Genomic DNA, 20,772 nt, shown 5'->3' with positions numbered 1-20,772 from the left:
TCTTTAAAAGGCACACATATAGCCATTCCTTCGATAAAAGGACCACATTATTTTGTTTTGGTGAAGAAAACGAAAGAAAGAGATCGAAATGGATGCAGAAAATAAAATTTTCCGTCTTCTTGTTAATTAATGAACCCAGAGCCCTTATCTCTTGAATGAGTTTTATTCCTTCAAGAATAACATTTCTTTTTGAAATTTTTTCCTTTGGAGGGAAACCATATGATTATCGTTTATCTACACGGATATTATCGTAAACTGAAGGTCCCTCTCATTAGAGTATGTGCCCTAAAAGCCAGTGCATCTTTGTATTTTAAGTTTTTCCTATATCAATAAAAGTTATATTTCATGAAATTCATTGGATACATTTATTGGAATGTGTGTGATGTGCTTATTTTGTAACACATATTCATCTCTTGTTATCATAGTAGGAATTCCATGCTCAGAGATTCTAAGATCTTAAGGGGTAGGGAGATATGGTATTCTAGTTCTTTCTGGGACTTAAATGATTTTTGTTAGGGTCGAGATTGGACATTTCTTCGTGTACACAACCAGCACCAGTCTCGCTTCCATGCACGAGTCATGGGGTGGCTTATCTCGGTCACCGGGGTAGGACCCAGCTCAATAAATGTAGGGCTACGTCTTGGTGGAGGGACGTGCATATGATGAGATTAAAGAATTGACGGTTAGACGGTTATCTTCAGAATTGAATGGGCATTATCTAAACTCTTGAAACAGCCATAGATCTTTGAAAAGGTGACCAAAGAGCTCTATGAGCTAATAGAGAAAGAGAGATGGGTTGAAGAAAAAGACATTCCTAACCTTCCATTCATAGAGGCTATTATTAAAGAGACGGTGAGGTTGCACCCCACAGTACCAATGCTAGCGCCTCGCCTTGCCACAGAGGATTCAGTCATCGGTGGCCACGATATACCTGCAGGAACTTGGGTGTTCCTAAATGTATGGACAATTGGAAGGGATCCTACTGTTTCAGACGCACCTGAGGAATTCCATCCTGAGAGGTTTATCTGGAGAAAGATCGACGTCAAGGGCCAGGATTTCGAGTTGTTGCCATTTGGGTAAGGGAGGAGGATGTGTCCATACTATAACTTGAGGCTAAAAGTGGTTAAATTAACGCTGGCTAATCTGTTACATGGGTTCAAATGGAAATTGCCAAACAAGATAACACGAGAGGAATTGAACATGGAGGAGATCATTGGGCTCTCGATTCCAAGGAAGATCCCACTCGAGGTAGTTGTTGAGCCTCGGCTTCCTTATCATGTTTACCGAGTGTGATTATCGATCATGGTTTGGATATATTGTTTAATTATGGTTTATGTCAAGTGAATCGATTTATGGAACTTAGTTGTTGAGATGTTTTTTTTCTCTTAATACAATTAATTAAGGGACTATTTGTTTTCGATTTCGAGGATTGGTTCAACCGAATAATTGTACTCAAATTTACATGCGATTATAATCAGTTTTGGACTCAAAATAGAAAACAAACAGGGCCTAAATGATAATGACGGCCAAATGGTTTGTGATGATGCTCAAACCCGTTTAAAGGATCACATGACCGATAGAAACCATGATACCTTATTCTAGAATACCTAGAATACCCTATCCTAGAATTTTCGATCTTAAAATCCTCGATCCTTATCCTAGTCTCCTACCCTTAGTCCAATACTGAATCCTCGATCCGTATCCTAGTTCTCAAGCCTCCGTCCATCTTCCTTTTGATTTCTCCTAGGATTTCAAGTCTCACTTGTACTAATTCTATGATCATACTAGAAGTAGAATAGGCATACTAGGCATATAGGAACCACATAACCACTCACATAGCACAACACCCAACTCTCAGTCAAACATTCAATAAGTATTCAAAGGCACAATCAAAACACACTCAGGCACATAAATCCCATGTTGGGCACATAGGCAAGTAGTTAGGCATCCAGGACGCCGATATCCTGGCCCACATGAGTATAAATTGTGAACGGCTGAGCTAACTGCATAAATTATTAGGTTGAATAACTTTCTTGCATAAATCACATAAAAAAAGACTTATAATCCCTTTTAATTAACACTTAAGTAGATAAAGTCCTCAAATGTAAAGACTGGTTTTACCAGGCAAGTATAATGCCTAACACCTTCCATTCTTGTAACCAAACAATGGACCCCATCATATAAGAATGCACACAGTTCGCAGAGTCACTTATGAATCCTAGGCCCTAACTTAAGTGACGACTTTGGTCAATCATTTTTGGTGGAATTCATATTACATATCCCAAATTCACAAAAAACTGAAAATATCAACTGCTATCATCGACCCACCATAATCTAGCAAACACTGACAAAATCCAACAACCTCATGGGTGGGGAAGGGACAACCTCCACACGTATGAATGCTACATAAGGGCCGACCTCCGCGGCTCAACACGTCTGAATCAAGTGATATAATTGGGATCTAATTCCAATTCCGGCCAATTCACTTAGTTCTAAAAGAAGAATAGAATCAAAGGGGTAGACCTGACACCAAAGCGAAATTAGAAGGTAATACATGCCTAAATCCTGTCCCCATCCCAAGAGGTGGTATCTTGATTCCGCTCCAATTGAAATTAAAATTTCATTAGATTTTTTGAATAATTTTTTTAATTTAATTTTATTTATTTTTATCGTTAGATAGGGAGAATTAATTGGAATATATGTTTGTACCCATTCCTGATTCGGACAATCCAATCGCAGCCTATGGTGGGCTACAATGATACAGTAAGTCTGTGGGGGCGTAGAGCACTTCGGTCCATCCACAACGTCAGCACAGGTGCCACGTGTAGGGTGGATCTCGTGAAAGGTTACATTAACCTGAGGGAGATGATAAATTCACTCCCCGTGTTGGATAATTCTCACCCGTTGTAACGTGAATTGTGGCAGACTTTAACTCCTTTTGACGTTTACCAGGGGTTCGAATTATCCTACAGGGGTGCGAATTTATCATCGCCCTAACCTTAGTGGCTTAGTATCAAAAAAAGTCCTTAGCAATAGCATTTCACTATTTTACATCGGGGGCATTATCGTAATCTCGGTACGCATTAGGGTTGCTCATATATACCTATAAATGCCCCGTTTTGCCTCTTTTTTAGGACTCTGGGTTTTGGGGGAGCTCTTCTTCGAATCTCTGAAAAATGGTACGATTTTGTGCTGGGAGTTTATACATTTGATCTTTGTTTCTTTATGAATATTTTTGTTCTCTCTGTATATTTTCAGTAGGTCTTCATCGCTGCAACTAGTTTGTGTTCTGAAGTTATTTCCCTTTAGATTTTTTGTTTATTTCAGTAGATTTGTAGTACTCTTTAGACTGGTGAGATGTATGCTTTATGGTTAGGGTTTGAGTTAGTTCCTAGGGTTTTCTCAAATAATACTTTTCAGACTAGAAGTTTCTTGAGTTATATAGGAATTGTTTGAAGCTGTGGAAACAAATGCTTTGAGTAAAAGTAGTGATCAAATCTTAGTCATATGTTTCAGCCCCGGATTTAATAAGAAAAGTACAGTGGAAACAAAATCCTTACTGTCATATTCCATATTGAATTTAGGATTGAGTTTCCCACTTTAAGTTTGTAGCAAAGAAGAAGAAGAAGAAGAAGAAGGGGGAATGATATTCTCCCCCCCCCCCCCCCCCCCCCCCCCCCCCTCCGACGGATAAAATCCCCCCCTTTAACGTTATTCGTTAAGTTTTCCGGGCAAAGAAAAACGTTACTGGGGGTGAATTTATCCTGTAGCAGTGAACCATTCTCACAGAAACCGCTAAAGGGGGGGGGGGGGGTAATCATTTCCCATAGGGGGGAAATGATATTAGCAATGCAATGTTTTAATATTTCCACTGTTCTAGTTTGTCTTTTTTTTAAAAAAAAAAAAAAAAAAAAGGGGCTTGTGAGAGCTTTTTGGGAACTGTAATAACCTTTTAACATACATTTAAGTACTAAAAGACAAGAAGCTTCTGCGGAAATATCATAACACGAGAGTGCTGATATCATTTCCTAAGAAGTATTAGCTACCCACATAAACCTACACAGCGCTCTTGCCTTTGTGTTTTCTTAAGTTTAATTAAGATGGGCCTTATCTTTGTGAAAAATGCCTTTCAAGGAGCAGGATACACTATTTATGTTTAGGGTTGGGATTCTCGTGATATATAGGTAGTGTTGGGGTTAGGGTTGAATATTTGTTGAAGCTGCCAACAATGAGGTATTCTTTTGGGAATATTGCAATGAACATTTTAAGTAGAGTTCTATTTAAAAGGTTTCTAACTTTTCGTAGCTTCAGTATTTATTGGTCTCTTTTACTCTGTGGATTTGAATTTTTATATTAGAGTTTTATCAGTAGATGCAAAAAATGGGTTTTTGGGTCTAGGGTTTTGAAACAAATGAGGTTTTACTTTGGGAATACCGAGATGAACAATTTTAGTAGAATACTCTTTAAAAGTTTTCTATCTTTTGGTAATTTCAGTATTTATTGATCTCTTTTACTCTGTGGATTTGAATTTTTATATTAGAGTTTTATAATTAGATACAAAAATGGGGTTTTGGGTCTTGGGTTTTGAATTGGCAATTCGTGATGGGGTTAGAATTAAGGTTTACTGGATGTGAAACAAAAGCATTTCAATTTTGGATTTTCTTTGTAGGAACAATTTGTCCACTAGGGCCCGTTTGGATACACGGATTTTAGAATCCAGGTTTTTAGTTTGAAAACAGTGTAAAAGAGGGTTTATGATCAAGCTGAGGTATGCTGTCCTGACATCGTTTCTTGGATTTTAAGTGAGAAATTCAGGTTTTAAAAATCTCGCCCCCATCCTGAGATTTCTAAAACCTGGAAATATGGGAGGATCTGCTACTCTCTTGCTGACGGAAAGAAGGGCGAGAAGTAAAAAACGAGTCAAAAACGACAGCTGGTCCGCTTCTTCTCTTGTCTCTTACCTACGGTTTTGAAGAAATCCCGGATTCCAAAATTTGCGTATCCAAACGGCCCCTTAGTTTAAACGGGAGTACTGAACTACAGGTGCTTTGGCCCTTAAAGATCGATACATGTGCTTTAAATGAAAATTATGTTGAATTATAAAACTCTATTTGTTTAGAGAGCTGAGGATGAATCTTTAAATGTAAATTATGTTGTTGAACTACAAGCCCTCAACCGATTGAGCTACAAGCCCAACCCCGATGGCCCACATAAATGTAGTCAATCATTTGTTTGGCTGAGTATTTTTTTTCCCACATTGTAAATCAGACTTAGGAATTGTACTCATAGCTATGACACGCTGGTCTTAATTGAGGTAATCCTGAGCTGTTCAACGAGAGCTCGGACAGGATTTGTGGAATCATAGTTGTTTTATGGTGCTTTGATCTAGTTTTCCTTGAAAGGTTTAATTTGCTATTCATATGAGGATACTACTACTTTTGTTTGTTATGGGGTTTCTGGTTGTCTTGAGAATCGAGATTGGTGTTTAAGTCCTTTTTTACCCACTTCTACACTTTCCCAACATTTTACCAATAGTAGACACATGTCCTAGTTATGGTCGTAGTGTCAAAAGCTATAGGATTATTTAAGTTGTGACCTGTTCTATGTCATCAATCTTATTACGTGATTTTACACTTGCTTTGGTCCATTAGATATATTAACCACATTTCTTATTTGGGAGGAATGGAATATGGGTGGTTCTTGTTCAGAATGAAGTACTAAAAGGAATTATATCCAATTGAATCTGCACCCACTATCCCATTTTCGCTGTGTCTTTCTGTGTATTTTATTCAAGAGGCTTATACATCAGCTGCTTGGTATCATGAAGATTAAATTAAATTATTAGATTGAAAATCAACTCATTTTGAAATCATCGTGGGTAAGACTTCAGCATAGCAATCTTGTCCGGTTAGGTTTATGAACTCAAAATTTGCCTCATTCCATGGATAGTCGCATCCTACTTGAAATTCAGTTGTGTCAATCAGTTTTGGTGGAGGTCTGGAAATACGGATTGTTTTCATTCATCTCTGGAGAAGTGCGATTTGGTTTGCTAAAAAACAGTTATTAACTTCAAGAACTTAAAGAATGTTAAGCAAAAGCACAAGCTGCTATTTGTTAATCGAAGTGCATTAAGTTGAGCACGAAGTTCTTTTATATTATTAGTTCCTTATCTTTGTTCTAGTAGAAGTATAGAAAATGTAGTCATACCTGTCAAAAAAAAAGAAGTACAGAAAAGTAGTCATGTCATAAATAATATTAAACACAGTGAATAAGTTTAATTATTATAATATTTATGCAGATTGCAATATTAAATAAAGAACTACATATCCTTTCTAGAGTTTCCTCTTGTGAGATATGAATTGAGGGGGATCACCTCATCGTTCTGTTGACTGAAATAGAATCAGTTGTGCCTTAGCATTGTTTACCTAGATTTCAGAAATGTCGCATCTCTCTTCACACTTTGTGACACTGTCTGGATATCTCCATGACTATCTCCTGTCCCTACCAATTAGCAAAATTTAATGATCATTATGTTTGTAGCAATCTGGTTATATAGTTTGATCTATAATATTCCTTTCATGTGGCATGTTCTATTCCTTTCTTTATTTAGTGACTGCATTCCGCATGCCAGACATACCCTTTTTTTGTTAACAATGATGGCTCTGTCATTTCTTTTGCACTTTATGCTAAGGCCCCATTTCTAGCCCCAATGCTAGTAACATTGACGTCACTATTATTGTAATTTCTGATGCCATCTCTTTTAGACTCAGAAAACTTCCTTCTCAACTTCATCACCCAGCTTTTAAGTGTTTGAGATCGGGTTGATGAAATGCTTTTAGCTCAAAAAGATATGAAATTCTATCATTATGAAATGGATGGAAAATAACATTATTAAATTAGAAGGTTTAGTAGGCACTTGAAGCTACTTCTAGTTGGCACTTAGTATTCCGTTGGTATTTGTTTACCAGAAATCTCACGTGTTTACTTTGTAATTCACAGCCGAAGCAGATCCATGAGATCAAAGATTTCCTTCTCACGGCTAGAAGGAAGGATGCACGGTCCGTGAAGATTAAAAGGAGCAAAGATGTGGTGAAATTCAAGGTCAGATGCTCCAAGTATCTCTACACGCTCTGCGTGTTTGACTCTGAGAAGGCAGACAAGTTGAAGCAGTCCCTTCCACCAGGTAAATTTATATTTATAGTTTTTATTGAATGGAGTTTATATTTAGGGGCCGTTTGGATACGCAGATTTTAGAATCTTGAATTTCTTCAAAATTGTAGATAGGAGACGAGAAGAAGGAGACCAGCTGCCGTTTTCTGATTTCTTGCCCTTCTTTCCGTCAGCAAGAGAGTAGGAGATCATCCCATGTTTCCATGTTTTAGAAATCTCAGATGGGGGAGAGATTTATAAAACCTGGATTTCTTACTTAAAATCCAAGATTATAAAGAGAAGCGAAATGGATGGTCTCCTTCTCTTGTCTCCCGTCTACAATTTTGAAGAAATCCAAAATTCTAAAATCCGCATATCCAAACGGCCCCTTACAGTTCAGAAACCTACATTTGAAACCTCGGTGTTTTTTTGATAGACACACCCTTCTATTTGTTTTAGAACTGCCTCCATTGCTTGTTACAATTTTCAAGTAGCATAATTAATGAAACAAAGAAGTTGCGCCTTTCAAAACAATAGTTTAAATATCATTTTGTTCATGAAATAAATACGAGGGACAAGTAAATGTGCATGTAATACATTGAATGACTGTCTCCATTTATCTTTACACTACACGCAAACAAGGCACTGTCTAAGCCTGTGGCAGACGCTTTTGTTTGGGCCTTCTAAAGCTTTCCGTGTAGTGTGTATATTCATCTGTTTATGTACTTGCTGGGTGGTCTATCTGAAAATAATATACTCACTATGGGTATGTCTAGATATATCAGTGTTGAAAAACTCTGACCCCAGGACAAGAACTTGCCAAATGTTAAACCTAGTTGACTCAGGTGAGTCTGTGATACAATTAGTGGGTTTTATATGGACTTGGGCGGCCATCCAATCCTTGTCTGGCCCAGCCGGAGAGTGGCGCTCCAATGAAGTGGAATCAAAAGCTCTCCTGTGGGGCTTGAGTTGGTCTTCAAAATCCAGTTACGAACCCGTTGTCAGTGAAGGGAACTCCTCTCATGCTTTGGTGTGGGCAAGTATGAAAGCCCCAGGCCTTTTGTAACTAGCTCGGAGATTCGAGACTTGTACATGATCATCAGTCCGGAGTTCAGCGACATGAAGTGATCAGTTAGCAAGCAAGCTGATCAGCTAGCGAAGGAAGGTGCGGAGTTGGCCTTGGTGTCATTCTTTAACCCTTATTGATTGGCAGGTCATCGCACCATGGGTTTATCTTGAGGATCTGAAATTGATTCAGGTTATAGATGATGAAGCCGTTATGAAGCTGTGATATTCATCGAGTTCTGGTTAGAGGCTGGGCATACCATTGGGATATGTATAAAACTATAAATAATAAATCATAGTGGGTTTGTTTTGGGAGTTTTGGGTAGCTGCTGTACACTTTTTGTGGATTGGTGCATCTGCTGTTTGCATCTGGTGGGCACCTTGTCCCGCTGTAGTCTGGTTTCAGCCATTTGAATAGAATTCGTTTTCTTTTTGAACAAAAAAATGGACTTGGGCAGAGTAAAAAAAGTTTTTGATAATTTTCGAGGGCCAAAACCAGAGTTGACTCCTGCATTGATTCCCAGGGAGTCAATGATTGAGGGAAGCATTTGAAGAGGGTTATAATTATATTTATGCACATTACAGGCCTGTTTGAATATGAACCATACATGCGTGAACTTTGGGGAATCATTTTATGGGGCTTCACCAGAATTCTGCCATCGTAAAAGGAAGCCCCGAGTTAGTTAATGATTTGTGTGATCATTTATTTTGACTTGGGAGAGTTAAAGGTGGTATGATCTACATAGGGAAAAACTTCGGACTCAGAGGAGAACTTGGCCTAGGTAAAAGGGAGTTTACTCGTTGGTGATCCTCGAGATGGGAGTTTAAACAGTTGTGTAAAGGTTTGGGAATGGTGTCCTGTAAGAAAACCAGGGAAGGCTGTCTCATGTATATCCACTTGTTCCCTAGAAAGTAGAAACCCTAATAAAACAGGACTTGCACGCTTTGATACATACGATTTAAAAAATGGGAGGCCTTATTCCTCAAAATGAGGCTATTCTAAGGTTTACTGAGGGCCTCTTTTGATACTTGTAAAAAATGATTTGATTGTAATCGTTTATGTGCAAATAATTTCGAAGTTACATATGGTTATTTGCAAATAATGGTTGTAATCTGTGTAGAAATGTAGATATTGCCTTAATCTTGGAAGAGGCCTTACAATTAAAACAATGTTTTTTTTGGGGTAAATAAGCCCTACTGATTTTAGACGTTTTTTTATATAACTTATTTTTTTTCTAAGTTGTATAGCTCTCATTAATCTTGCTTGCTACTAATTGTAAGTGTTTTTTTTTATTATTTTGCAGGTTTGAGCGTACAAGAGATTTGAGAGACTGGAGTTTTCTGCTTAATTTGGAAGCGTCTTTGGATTATTTTTTAACAGTGATTGCATGAACTTCGTGGTGAATTTTGGGTATGATATTGTTCGTGTTTGAAGAAGTGTTTTTGACTTGATATTATTTTCCTCGTTATTTTTCTTTAGAAAAAGTGAAGTTTCTTTTATAATTTTTCCTCGTTATTTTTCTTTAGAAAAAGAGAAGTTTCTTTTATAATTTCTATCAGTAAATATGAGTAGAGGAGGATAGTCTGGTAAAGACGCTCCCTTATTATTCTGCAGGACCATTTTACTGAAAGGAAGCTGATACACCCACTTCCCTACCCCGACCTACTAGACAGTTCTTCACTGATTAATCAATTGGGAAGCTCACACCCAGGGTTTTTTTGTAACCCTCGTGTGCGGCTCTCCTGCCTTTTTTCTGCTGGGTCGAACTGTAGGAATTGGATAGGTAGTGGGAGCCAATCCTTCAAGGAATTGGATAGGTAGTGGGAGCCAATCCTTCAAACGATGGAAGTGACGCCGGTGAAATCCATAGCTTTTTCTTTAGGCAATGGCCAATTCCTTTCTATTCCTCCATCTCCCGGTTTTGAGAAGGTCCGTGATTCGACTGATTTGTGTCCATTACAATTTTGATGGAAAAAAAGAGAATTTTGTTCGGCCATAACTGATCCGTGAAGCCGGTTTCCTGTTTTATCCTCTTTGTTTCTCTTAGGGCACATTTGGCTACAATGAATTGTTTTTCATGATAAATCGGTGTCTCCAAGGGTGATGTGGCTAAAAATCAGGAAACAAAATACAGGAATCTAGCGCGTCCCTGGTGATGAGTGACTGAAAATCTGGAAACAAAAACCCTACTCAAAATCCAATCAACTGTTTCCTAATTTTTTGCCACTCATCATAGGAGACTAGTTTCTTGTTTTTTATTTCTTGATTTTTAGCCACTTCACCGTTGGAGACACCAACTTGTCTGGCTTAAGTTGGATGTTCTGTCAACCCTGAGGGTCTTTGATGCCCCATGTGTGCGTGGCGTACCCCCCTCCATTTTTGCATTCTTTTGTTTTGTTTTGCATGCGTTAGTAAGATAAACGCCGCCCTTCCCCTAGAAAAAGTCCTTTTTCATCTGTGTAAAGGCAAGTTATCCCAAGGAAGAAGTCCCGTTCTCCTTTTCTTCTCAATCGCTTGAAATCCAATCCCAGGGAATGCAAGGTCTTTAATCACGCCCTTTGAATTGGATTTTGGTCCTTGATTCAGGAAAGGCTAGCATACCCACACATACACGCATAATACACAATCAAACACACCTGGACCTAAGGAGGCCAGAAATCGGACAACACTGACTATTTTTGCTGACTAAGTGGATAGCCTTTCCTGAATCATCTTGTAGAGAGTTGAAAGAAGAAAGCTTCAGTTAAGCGATGTATAAGAATTTTTGGTTGTCACTGTCTTAGTTTTGAAATGTAAAACTATTAGGTGAACTTGTGAATATGGAACTTCCGGATGTATAGTTGATGGTTATGTAGAAAAAACAGGGTTTGTCTTGAACTTTGATATTAAATCCGTAAATGAGTAGTTCTACCTTGGTTTAGCACTTGAACTAGTGACTCTGACACCCACTAGTATGCCAAGGTACATATGAGTGTCGAACCTCTGTAATACGACTTGGGGCGTGACATATATAAGAAAGGGGGCTCGAATATGAAGGATTTGCATTTTTTAATGAAGCTTCAGTGAAGGTCGCATATCCCCAAAGACAAGTCCCCTGAGAATTGGGGCTGTGAATTCTCAGTAAAGAAAAAAAGGACAAATGGGCCACCGACCACAGTCACCGTTTCAATTTAAAACTTTTGGACTGAGATTCCAGACATGGCCTGTTGCTCGTTTGCCTGCTACTTAGATTCCAACTCATAGAGAGAGAGAGAGAGAGAGAGAGTTCTAGTTCTGGCTTGTCGTATAAATTTACTGAAATACCCTTTATTCCTTTTTATTGATTTATCTGGCTCTTAAACAAAGGAGATGTGGTGATAAAAGGAAAAATTGCCAATGGGGGACATCAAAATACGAGAATTGCCAACGGGGGACACACTTTTGAAAAATTGTTAGAGAGGGACGAAATGAGGGTTATCAAGTCTCTAAAAGGGGGTTATCAACCCTCAAAATGGGGTTATCAAACTCTCAAAAGGGGGTTATCAACCTTCTTTAACAATTTTTCGAAATTGTGTCCCCCGTGGGAATTCTCGTATTTTGAGGTCCCCATTGGCTATTTTTCCTTGATAAAATAAAAAAGCATAATAATAGGAAAAATAGTAAGGAATGCAAAGACGTGATCATTTTCACTCATTTGGAAGTCGAACACAACTCCCCCATGTTGTAGTTTGCCTTATTTTGATACGAAGATTGGATGATTCTATATATTTGATCAGTAGCCAATAAAGACTATGAAGGAATAGTTAAAATGGTAGTGTGGGGCAATAGCCAATTTAAGGTAGATCTTAGGAGGTGAAAAATCTCTCTGTCTCTCTGGGATTGATTTATGCAACGCACTGTCACATTTTTATAATGGCAGTAACCTCTTTGTTTTACAACTTTTAAAAGGGTTTTGTTAACGGGGGCACTCGTTAAGGTGCGTTGAAAATGTAAGTCTACACATTGTTTGAGAAAAAAAGAAGACTCAAAAGCCATGTTAAACGCTTAAATCCCTATGTAAATTTACTGCAGATTTACATCATCAATGCACCTTAACGAGTGCCCTTAACAAAACCCATTATTAAAAGGGATTTGCTAGGAACCATGGCAGAAGGCATTTTGCAGACCTGCTATTGCATGAGATAGCAGCCACATAGGCTACGATTTTGTCTTACTCATTTAATACATATGAGGTGGCTGCTCTCTCTTGCAACAGCCGTCAGCAAAATGCCTTCACGATTGTCCCGAGCAAATCCCTTATCAGTAGCCAATAAATAATAAGAGGATATTATTGTACTTTTCCTATAAGATAGGGTTATGTTGGTAAATACACTTTTCAATTTGATTCTGCCTACGATTTGGCCGCTCAGATATACATCTTTCCAGCGTTTTAAACTACAAGAAAAGGTTTATGAGGTATGGCGGAGCCTTCTATATACGCCATCTCCCATGTTGTTTGACTCATCCAACCTGTTCATTCTATATGACCTAACATACGTAGGGTGTCCCTATGAAATTATCTCCATAGGATCATTGTATCTATTGATTTGTGGAGTTTTAGAATGGATGGCTAGAAAGTGGACTTCTACAGATCAAGCGGTTAGAATGATTGTATGGAGATGTTTTGTGAATATAGAGAGGGTGTGTTTATTGTTGCTTGCTCAGGCTGAGCCTAACCTCGCCCCTTTAAACTATACCGATTTTAATATTGCAGAAGGATATTCCCTTTTTAGTAAATTTAAGGAATCTCTCTCTCTCATCAGAAAAGCATTGGAACTTCCTTATTTTAGTAAGTATTGAATCCTTCGGTCTCGTTTGTTCTCACTCGGCACATATTCCACTGCCCTACAGAATAATTCGCGGGTTTTTGGGCGGTTTTGGATTTCTCAATCTAGCCATACTTTCGTGATTCGTTTTGTTGGTTTTTCTTCGAATTTCTGAACTGAATCTGGAAAAAAAAAACCCGATTCTGCATCTACAGACTCATGGACTCTTTTGCAGTATGGGATTGGGATTTGTGAAATTTGGGTTATCCAAACATGAATCCAAAACATGGATTTTGTATCCATTTGTACTTATTGAAATTTTACTCTTCCTGGGATTTCAATAACGTTGGAGATTCTGCAGTGTACGGATGTTTGGGGGATATCAGCAGCTTTTGTGGTGAAAATCAGGGTTTTTGTCTAATTTCAATAGTCAATTGAATGTGAATTGGGAGGGGAATTGATTTTTAATATAGAAGGGATCTTGGGTTTTATTTTCTGTTGAAAATTTGAAGTGGGTTTTTCATGTTAGCGTTTAGTGTTGTAGGTTGAGATGGAATTCCCTTATTTCAGTAGGGAAAAAGAAAGCAGTTTTGGGGCTTCTTCAGAAGCTCAAATGGTGGGTTTAATGTCAGAGGAGGGCGAGACGGGGAATCTGGTTTCAGAGGTTCAATTTAGTGTCTCTGAGCTTATGGATTTTGATAGTTATACTGACTTATGTTCTCCTTCAAACATGGACCAAGTTTCCCCTTTGTGTGGTTTATCCTCCATTCAGTCAATGCCCAGTAATTTTCTATCTGATTCTTATGATGAAGAAGAAATGGTTATCAACAGAATGTCTAGTAATCATCCTCCATCCAATGTTTTTTTGATAGCGGGAAGAGTATAATTCCTAGGTCGTCAGGGTGTTCTCTTGCTGAGAAGATGCTCCTAGCATTGTCCTTAGTTAAGAAATCATGTAGGGGGGAATACTCACCCAAGTTTGGGTGCCTGTTAAACAAGGAGATGAGTTTGTTTTAAGTACTTGTGACCAACCTTATCTTCTAGACCAAATGCTTTCTGGGTACCGTGAAGTGTTGACGAGTTTTACATTCTCTGCAACTGGCTCTTTCCCTGGACTTCCTGGGCGTGTATTTATGTCTAGAATGCCTGAGTGGACCTCAAACGTAATCTATTACAGTAAGGCCGAGTACTTGCGGGTCGATCAGGCACTCAATCATGAAGTCCGTGGATCACTCGCTGTACCAGTTTTTGACCCACTAGACCAGTCGTGTTGTGCCGTGCTGGAACTTGTCACGACTAAGGAGAAACCTAATTTTGATTCAGAGATGGAAAGTGTTTGCCATGCTATTCAGGTTAGTTTAATTTCTATGTGCCTTATCATTTGACAGTTGCTTATTCTTCTCTTTGATACAAGTAGATTATGGGTGTGTTTGGTGTACCGTTTGAAATAGCGTTTAAAACGCCGTTTTGCAAAACGGTGTTTTGGTTCAAAACGGTGTTTTGCCAAACGGCGTTTTCATGTTTGGTTGGCCAGATCAAAACGGCATATTAAACGGCAAACGGAGGTATTGTGTGTTTGGTTGCAAATGCCACAAAACAGAGTTTTAGTGGTAAAATGACTAAAAGGGCATTGTTTGGTTGGCCTCAATGTAACTCAACTACTCTCTCATTAGGCCCAATATTAAAAGATCATTAGGATCTCATTCAAACACTACTAAAATTAAACATCATTGCCAAAAAAATACAAAACAAAAGGTATAGGATATGCTAAAGAGGAGGTGGGGAATCATTTTCAATTCAGGAAAAAATTGACAAGTTTTCTCTTATTTCTCTTTCTTAATACCCTCTTGTTTTTTTTATAAGCACACATTTTCTCTCTATTTTAAGCTTCTTTGATTGGAATTTGCAACTCATTGGGTGGTAAAATCCAATTAAAGAACTACGGTCATGTTTGTATGGCAAGAATTTTGTGGAAAAGTTAGGGAAGGAAAAATATTTCTAAAATTTCTTACTTTTTTTAGGCTTGAAAAAAAGATAATCGGAACAAACCCAATTCAAATTTTGTTTAGAGAGACTTACAATTTATGATAATATCCTTCCAAATTAACCATAATCAGAGATTTTGTATGGTGTAATGTAAGCTCTTCCAAAAAAACAAAGGTGTAAAAATGGGTTTGGTGAGGGTAAACATGTAAAAACCCAACACTCAAAAACTCCATTCAAAACGGCGTTTTGCAAACGGACCTCCCCCCCTCCGTTTGCAAAACGCCGTTTTGAGGGTTCAAAACGGCGTTTCAAACGGTGGCTGCGCACCCAAACAGTCCCAAACGGCCGTTTGGCCCCAAAACGGTGTTTCAAACGCCAAACGGTGTTTTAAACGGTACCCCAAACACGCACTATGTCCTATGCATTCTCTCCTTACTCCTCTATCTGGGTTTTACATTGAGGTGCTTACTCACATCTGCTCCATGCCAAATTACCACCTAATAGCTTTAGGATTGAGAGCAGAAGTTCCACTAGTTTTGAAATTGTATAGGTGTATGTAGGTTCTTGCAAACGTGTATCTTCTGATACTCAATCACATGATTTGCAGTTGCTGATCAGCACAAATATCTAAAATTGTAAAGTTATGACCTGAAGGTTAACACATTAGTATATTGCCCAAAAAAATACACTAGTACATACACATGCATCCATGTGTATACATTGTCAAATTAGTTATCTTTGGTATACTAATCTCTAGATGTTTTCAGGCTGTGGACTCGAGGACAGTGAATGCTCGAGTTCATACACAGAAACAGGTATTCACTGGCACTGTAAAAAAATGAAAAATGAATCATTATGTTATACTTATGGATCTTTGAATTATTAGTCATGCTCTCTGGGCTTATCATTTGATCATCCTTTGATTTGCAGAACGTCTCGAAGAGCCAGAGAGCTGCCTTTGCTGAGATTATTGACGTTTTGAAAGCTGTTTGTCATGCACATAGATTGCCATTGGTACTGACATGGATTACCTGTTTTCATTCTAATGAATGCACGAGTCCATGGAAGAAAACTTCACTGCATATCCAGGATTCAGCATGTTATGTGAATGATAAGCACATGCATGGCTTCGTAAATTCATGTGTTGAACATCATCTTGAGATAGGCCAAGGCCTTGCTGGGAAAACACTTCAAACAAATCAAACTTTTTTCTCCCCTGATGTAAAAAGATATGACATACGAGATTACCCACTTGCACATCATGCACGCAAGTTTGGCCTAAATACTGCTGTCGCAACCAGGCGTAGAAGTGCCTACACTGGAAAGGATGACTATATATTAGAGTTCTTTCTCCCTGTCAGTTGCAAAGGAACTTCAGAACAGAAGCTCTTGTTGAACGATCTCGCATGTACAATGCAGAGATTTTGTAAGAGTTTGAGAACAGTTTCAGATGCAGAATTAGTTGGCGTAGAGGAAAGCGAAGTAAACATTCAGAAGGGCGCAGGAATGGTTTTCCCTTCTTCTAACATGTCAGAGAAAATTACTCAACCAATTTTGTCGGATAGCAAACTGGATTTGAGGGAAAAGGTGGCCTCACAGATTCAAAAACCTGGTAGTGAAGAAAGGGAAGCCAATGTTTGTCTTTACCAGGTTCTGATCTTAGTCCTATATGGTATATGATGAATGGCTTGCAAGCATCCATATATGCTATTTGGTCCTGCGAATAAATTTGTTAGATTGAAGCACTCAGAATTTATTTTGTCACTTGATTTTTTTAAGTTGTGGAGTCTCATAATTGCGATTTGTAAAAGCATATTGTTATCATATTGAGTATACTTCCATAAACCTTACTGATTCCAACTCTTTTATCAGCCATTGTTCTGCATCTGTTTATATTGTATTTGTCGGGAATGTGGATTTCTTCGTGCACATATTGTACTCCAACATGTGGTCTTCCAATATAATTTGCTTTGAACTATTTTTCCAATGGAAACAATATCTTCACTTTGTCTCCAGAGTATGATTAAAAAGCAATTATAAACTTTTCATTAAGAAATGCATTTTTGTTTTTTTTATAGATACGTGATTCAGTAAACATATGATGTGAACAATATATGCTGCAACTATACCTCAAATCATTCGGCTTAATGATTTATTAATTCCAGTGAATCTGTTTGGGGCTGAAAGCTGGATCATCCTTCTTAGAAGCAAGATGCCTTAGCAATCCAGTCTTGCTCAGTGCTTTTGTCAATTTTTTTGGCAGGCTGTTTGTACAAAAAATGTTGTTACAAACTACGAAGTACATAATTTCTTGGATCTTCCTAGCACATTGATTTGAATGATTTATATGATTATGAGATTGTATGAAATTTGTGGCATGTCACAAACTCACAATGGTCTGATAATGTGTGAAATCTCTGTTACAGACTTCACCTGGATCAAGGAGACAGCTGGAGAAAAAAGTGTAGTACAGCGGAGAAGAACATCAGCTTGAGTGTGCTTCAGCAATATTTTTCAGGGAGTCTCAAGGATGCTGCAAAAAGCATTGGGGGTGAAACTTTTGTTGGCAGTGATAAAACTATTTTATGACTTCTCTTCTGTATAAAAGTAATATAATTAACAGTTTCTTCTGAATAGAAAAGACTTTACCATTATATCGAAGAGCCTGGAACCTTCTAAGTTCTTAGTCCTTTTCATCTTGCTATTTCTTTTATAATTAGATTACTTATGACTAAGAACCTTCTAAGTTCTTAGTCCTTATCATCCTGCAGAGACTTCTCATTTTTGGGAAAAGGATATGATTCTTCATATGTAACCTACGAACGAACACTCATACTTCACATTAAGACATGGACATGTGGGCGGGCACGACAACCTGGAATAGTGCTAATTTGATAAGATACATTATAATGTAAGTACACATAAACATCGGTTCATAAAAACCACTGATCAAGGGATCTAAATATAGACTATATGAGTAATATATCAATGTAAGAAAGAAATAAATTTACTTTTTTTCTTAATAGTTGTGTCTGACATTTCAGTTTTTATAAAATGAAGTATCTTTTATACGGACAATTTGCTAGATGAGGACTGTCTGTTTATTAAATTTTTGGATATCTTGTGTTTCCAGTTTGCCCTACTACGCTGAAACGGATTTGCAGACAACATGGAATTTCAAGATGGCCATCTCGCAAGATAAGAAAGGTGAATCGTTCATTGAGGAAAATCCAGATCGTGATGGAATCTGTGCAAGGGGTAGAGGGGGGTTTGAAGTACGACCCTGTTACCAGGGATCTTGTTGCTGCAGTCTCCATTGGCCATGGTCTTGAAGCTCGCAACAACATTTTCTCTTCTCAAAACACTTAGGACCAAGAAACCCAGAACCAGCATCCTCAGATGTAATGCCAATAGAATCATTAGGTAACACTTATAAGGGTGAAAAAGACAAAGTCCGTGTTTCTTCAGTTGATTGTTGTCATGAATCCAAATTTTGTGGTTTAAAAACTGGATTGTCTCAGCAAGTTGACTGTGAAGGTGTTAGCGGGCTTATTCAAAAGACGCTTTACATTGTTCTTATCTTTCGAAAGAGAGACCCAGTGGATGGGCTCCTAGCAAAGACGGTTTGACTTTGGATAGCTCTGTAGGTCCTTCCACACCTAGGAGCTCAAGCTTTATGGCGGGAGTGGATGAAAGGCATACAAGACTAGATGTTGATGATGGGTTCGTAGACCACAACCATACAAATTCAGATGAAAGGCATAAAGACAGATTCTTCTAATGGTTCTGGATCAATGATTAATGGGAGTTCATCAAGCTCCCCAAACATCACTACACAGAGACGTGATCCCCACTTGGGAGAGGGTGTCTCTATGGTTACGGTGAAGGCTACATACAAAGAAGATACAGTGAGGTTCAAGTTCATGCCGTCCATGGGTTGTTTGAACTAGTTTCAGGAAATTGGAAAGAGGTTCAAATTGCCTACTGGGACATTCCGACTCAAGTATTTGGACGAGGAAGAAGAGTGGGTGATGTTGATGAGTGGCTCTGATTTGGAGGAGTGCATCGAGATCATGGAGTCTGTTGGGTCTCGTAGTGTGAGGATTCTCGTCCATGATTTGTCTTGTGCTAAACGCAGCTCTGCGAGTAGTAATTACTTGTCTTGTCGGCGGGATCATTACTGGAGGGAGACTCAGCAGGTTGTAGCCTTGGGAACGTGCCCTTAAATTCTTCTCGAGTGCTGCTCTGATATGATGACTCCGAGTTTACAGTTTTGAATTTTGTATGTGTTGTATACTTCAGAATATCTTCAGTTGGATCCAGTTCTATGAGAGCTACGAGGGAGTTACAGTCAATGAGGCGTGGGGACGGGGTGTGAAACCCCATTCGTGTTAATATAAATATTATGTATGTATACATAGTTACAAGGGAGTTACAGTCAGTGAGTGGGGAGGGGGTGTGAAACGCCATTCTTGTTAAAATGCAGAGTATGTATGTACCTGTCCAAGTTGTTATGCAAGTTTTTTCTGTTTGAGGGAACTGCTACTTGTCCTGCAATTTGCTATGTCCAACCCAATATGTACAGAGCTGCTACATACTTAATAGGCTTCTTGGTTATAGTTGTAAACATGCTGTAATCACACAACTTATTTCATGAATGATAATCCTCTTGGTTTGGGGTGCGTCCAAGCTAGCAACGATGTTCAGTATTGTTCTTGGGATAAGCCCCCCGCCCCCCCATTCAGTATTTCAAGCTGGATACCGATGCGGCCATCCATGGTGATAATGCTGGGTTGGGTGGGCTTATTCGTGACTCGTCGGGGCAGGAGGTTGCTCTTTTTCTGTCAGGTTACCTGCTGAAGAAATTCATCTGCTGGAAATGAAGGCTATCCTTCTGGGGGCTAGACTTGCAGCAAAAAAAGGGTCTCACTTTCACTTTGCTTGAGTCTGATTCTCTCACTGCTGTTAATGTCATCAATAATGATTGAACCTGTCCCTGGAAGGCCATCCCGGTTCTTGTTGATATTCGGGATGCTCTTTTATGTCTGGATAACTGGAAGTTATCCCATGTGTGGAGGGAAGCTAACACTGCTGTTGATTTTATCTCTAAACCCACCTACTGCATTGAGGGAGTGGATATACCCGTCGTTGACCTCCGATTTGCTGGACATCATTGTAGCTGATTCTAATGGGACTCTATACGGCTATACCCTCGCTTGTAGATTTTTTCTTGTCTTCTTTGCCTATTTTGGGTGTTTGAGTTGTAAGTGGGAGCTTGTTCCCTCTTTGTTGGCGTTGGAGCCCCCTAGATGTAATCTGTTTTCATTATCTATTTTATCTGGTAGAGGTCCTGCCTAACCCCAACTTACCCATCAAAAAAATATATATATATATTTATCCATTACATTTTTGTAAATTACTCAGTAACATGTAAATCTAAAATCAGATTTAGGCCCCGTTTGTTTTCGATTTTGAGAACCGATTTTCAGTCCAAACTAATTATTAGACTAAAAAATTATTTAATAATCAGTCTTGAACTCACAATCGGTTCTCAAAATCCCAAACAGGGATGAGCCCTTGGCCATTTTTTTGAAAAGTAAATAACTAAAAAAAAAAATCATTAAAAAACTATCTCTTTTGTACATCTACGCTCTAGCACAGCGATAAGCACAATCTGGACTGTTCATTAAGTCGTATAGGCCACATAAAGAAACAAAGACCAAAATTAGGGAAATTTTTGACGAGTTTGCCAAACGCTGGAAAATCCAAATTTTCATGGAAAAGAAA

At 38.5% G+C, this 20,772-nt stretch overlaps 1 protein-coding gene and 1 pseudogene across 2 annotated transcripts; both read left to right on the top strand.

Annotated features, from left to right (window-relative positions):
• The first annotated feature begins 3,028 nt into the window (after nucleotides 1-3,028).
• On the top strand, nucleotides 3,029-9,717 carry LOC143892350 (large ribosomal subunit protein eL38z/eL38y-like). The gene is made up of 3 exons (XM_077396899.1): nucleotides 3,029-3,179; nucleotides 7,000-7,183; nucleotides 9,519-9,717. Exons 1-3 carry the CDS (start codon nucleotides 3,177-3,179, stop codon nucleotides 9,539-9,541), a joined length of 210 nt encoding a protein of 69 aa, XP_077253014.1. The 5' UTR covers nucleotides 3,029-3,176; the 3' UTR covers nucleotides 9,542-9,717.
• A 3,152-nt stretch (nucleotides 9,718-12,869) lies between these two features.
• LOC143892078 (protein NLP9-like) lies at nucleotides 12,870-20,341 on the top strand (annotated as a pseudogene). Its single transcript, XR_013255433.1, has 6 exons — nucleotides 12,870-14,351; nucleotides 15,753-15,800; nucleotides 15,916-16,635; nucleotides 17,412-17,536; nucleotides 18,119-18,608; nucleotides 18,647-20,341. The product of XR_013255433.1 is annotated as a protein NLP9-like (transcript).
• The last annotated feature ends 431 nt before the right edge of the window (nucleotides 20,342-20,772 follow it).

Source organism: Tasmannia lanceolata, unplaced genomic scaffold (genome assembly GCF_043159265.1).
Source record: "Tasmannia lanceolata isolate RefF3 unplaced genomic scaffold, GAP_Taslan_0.1 ptg000015l, whole genome shotgun sequence".
Lineage (NCBI taxonomy): Eukaryota > Viridiplantae > Streptophyta > Magnoliopsida > Canellales > Winteraceae > Tasmannia > Tasmannia lanceolata.
Note: the sequence above shows the minus strand (reverse complement) of the source record. Positions and strands in the feature narration are given on the sequence as shown.

Excerpts from the sequence above, each read along its gene's own strand:
- LOC143892350 (XM_077396899.1), top strand. Across the intron at positions 7,184-9,518 it reads GAAGCAGTCCCTTCCACCAG|GTTTGAGCGTACAAGAGATT; the intron begins GTAAATTTATAT and ends ATTATTTTGCAG.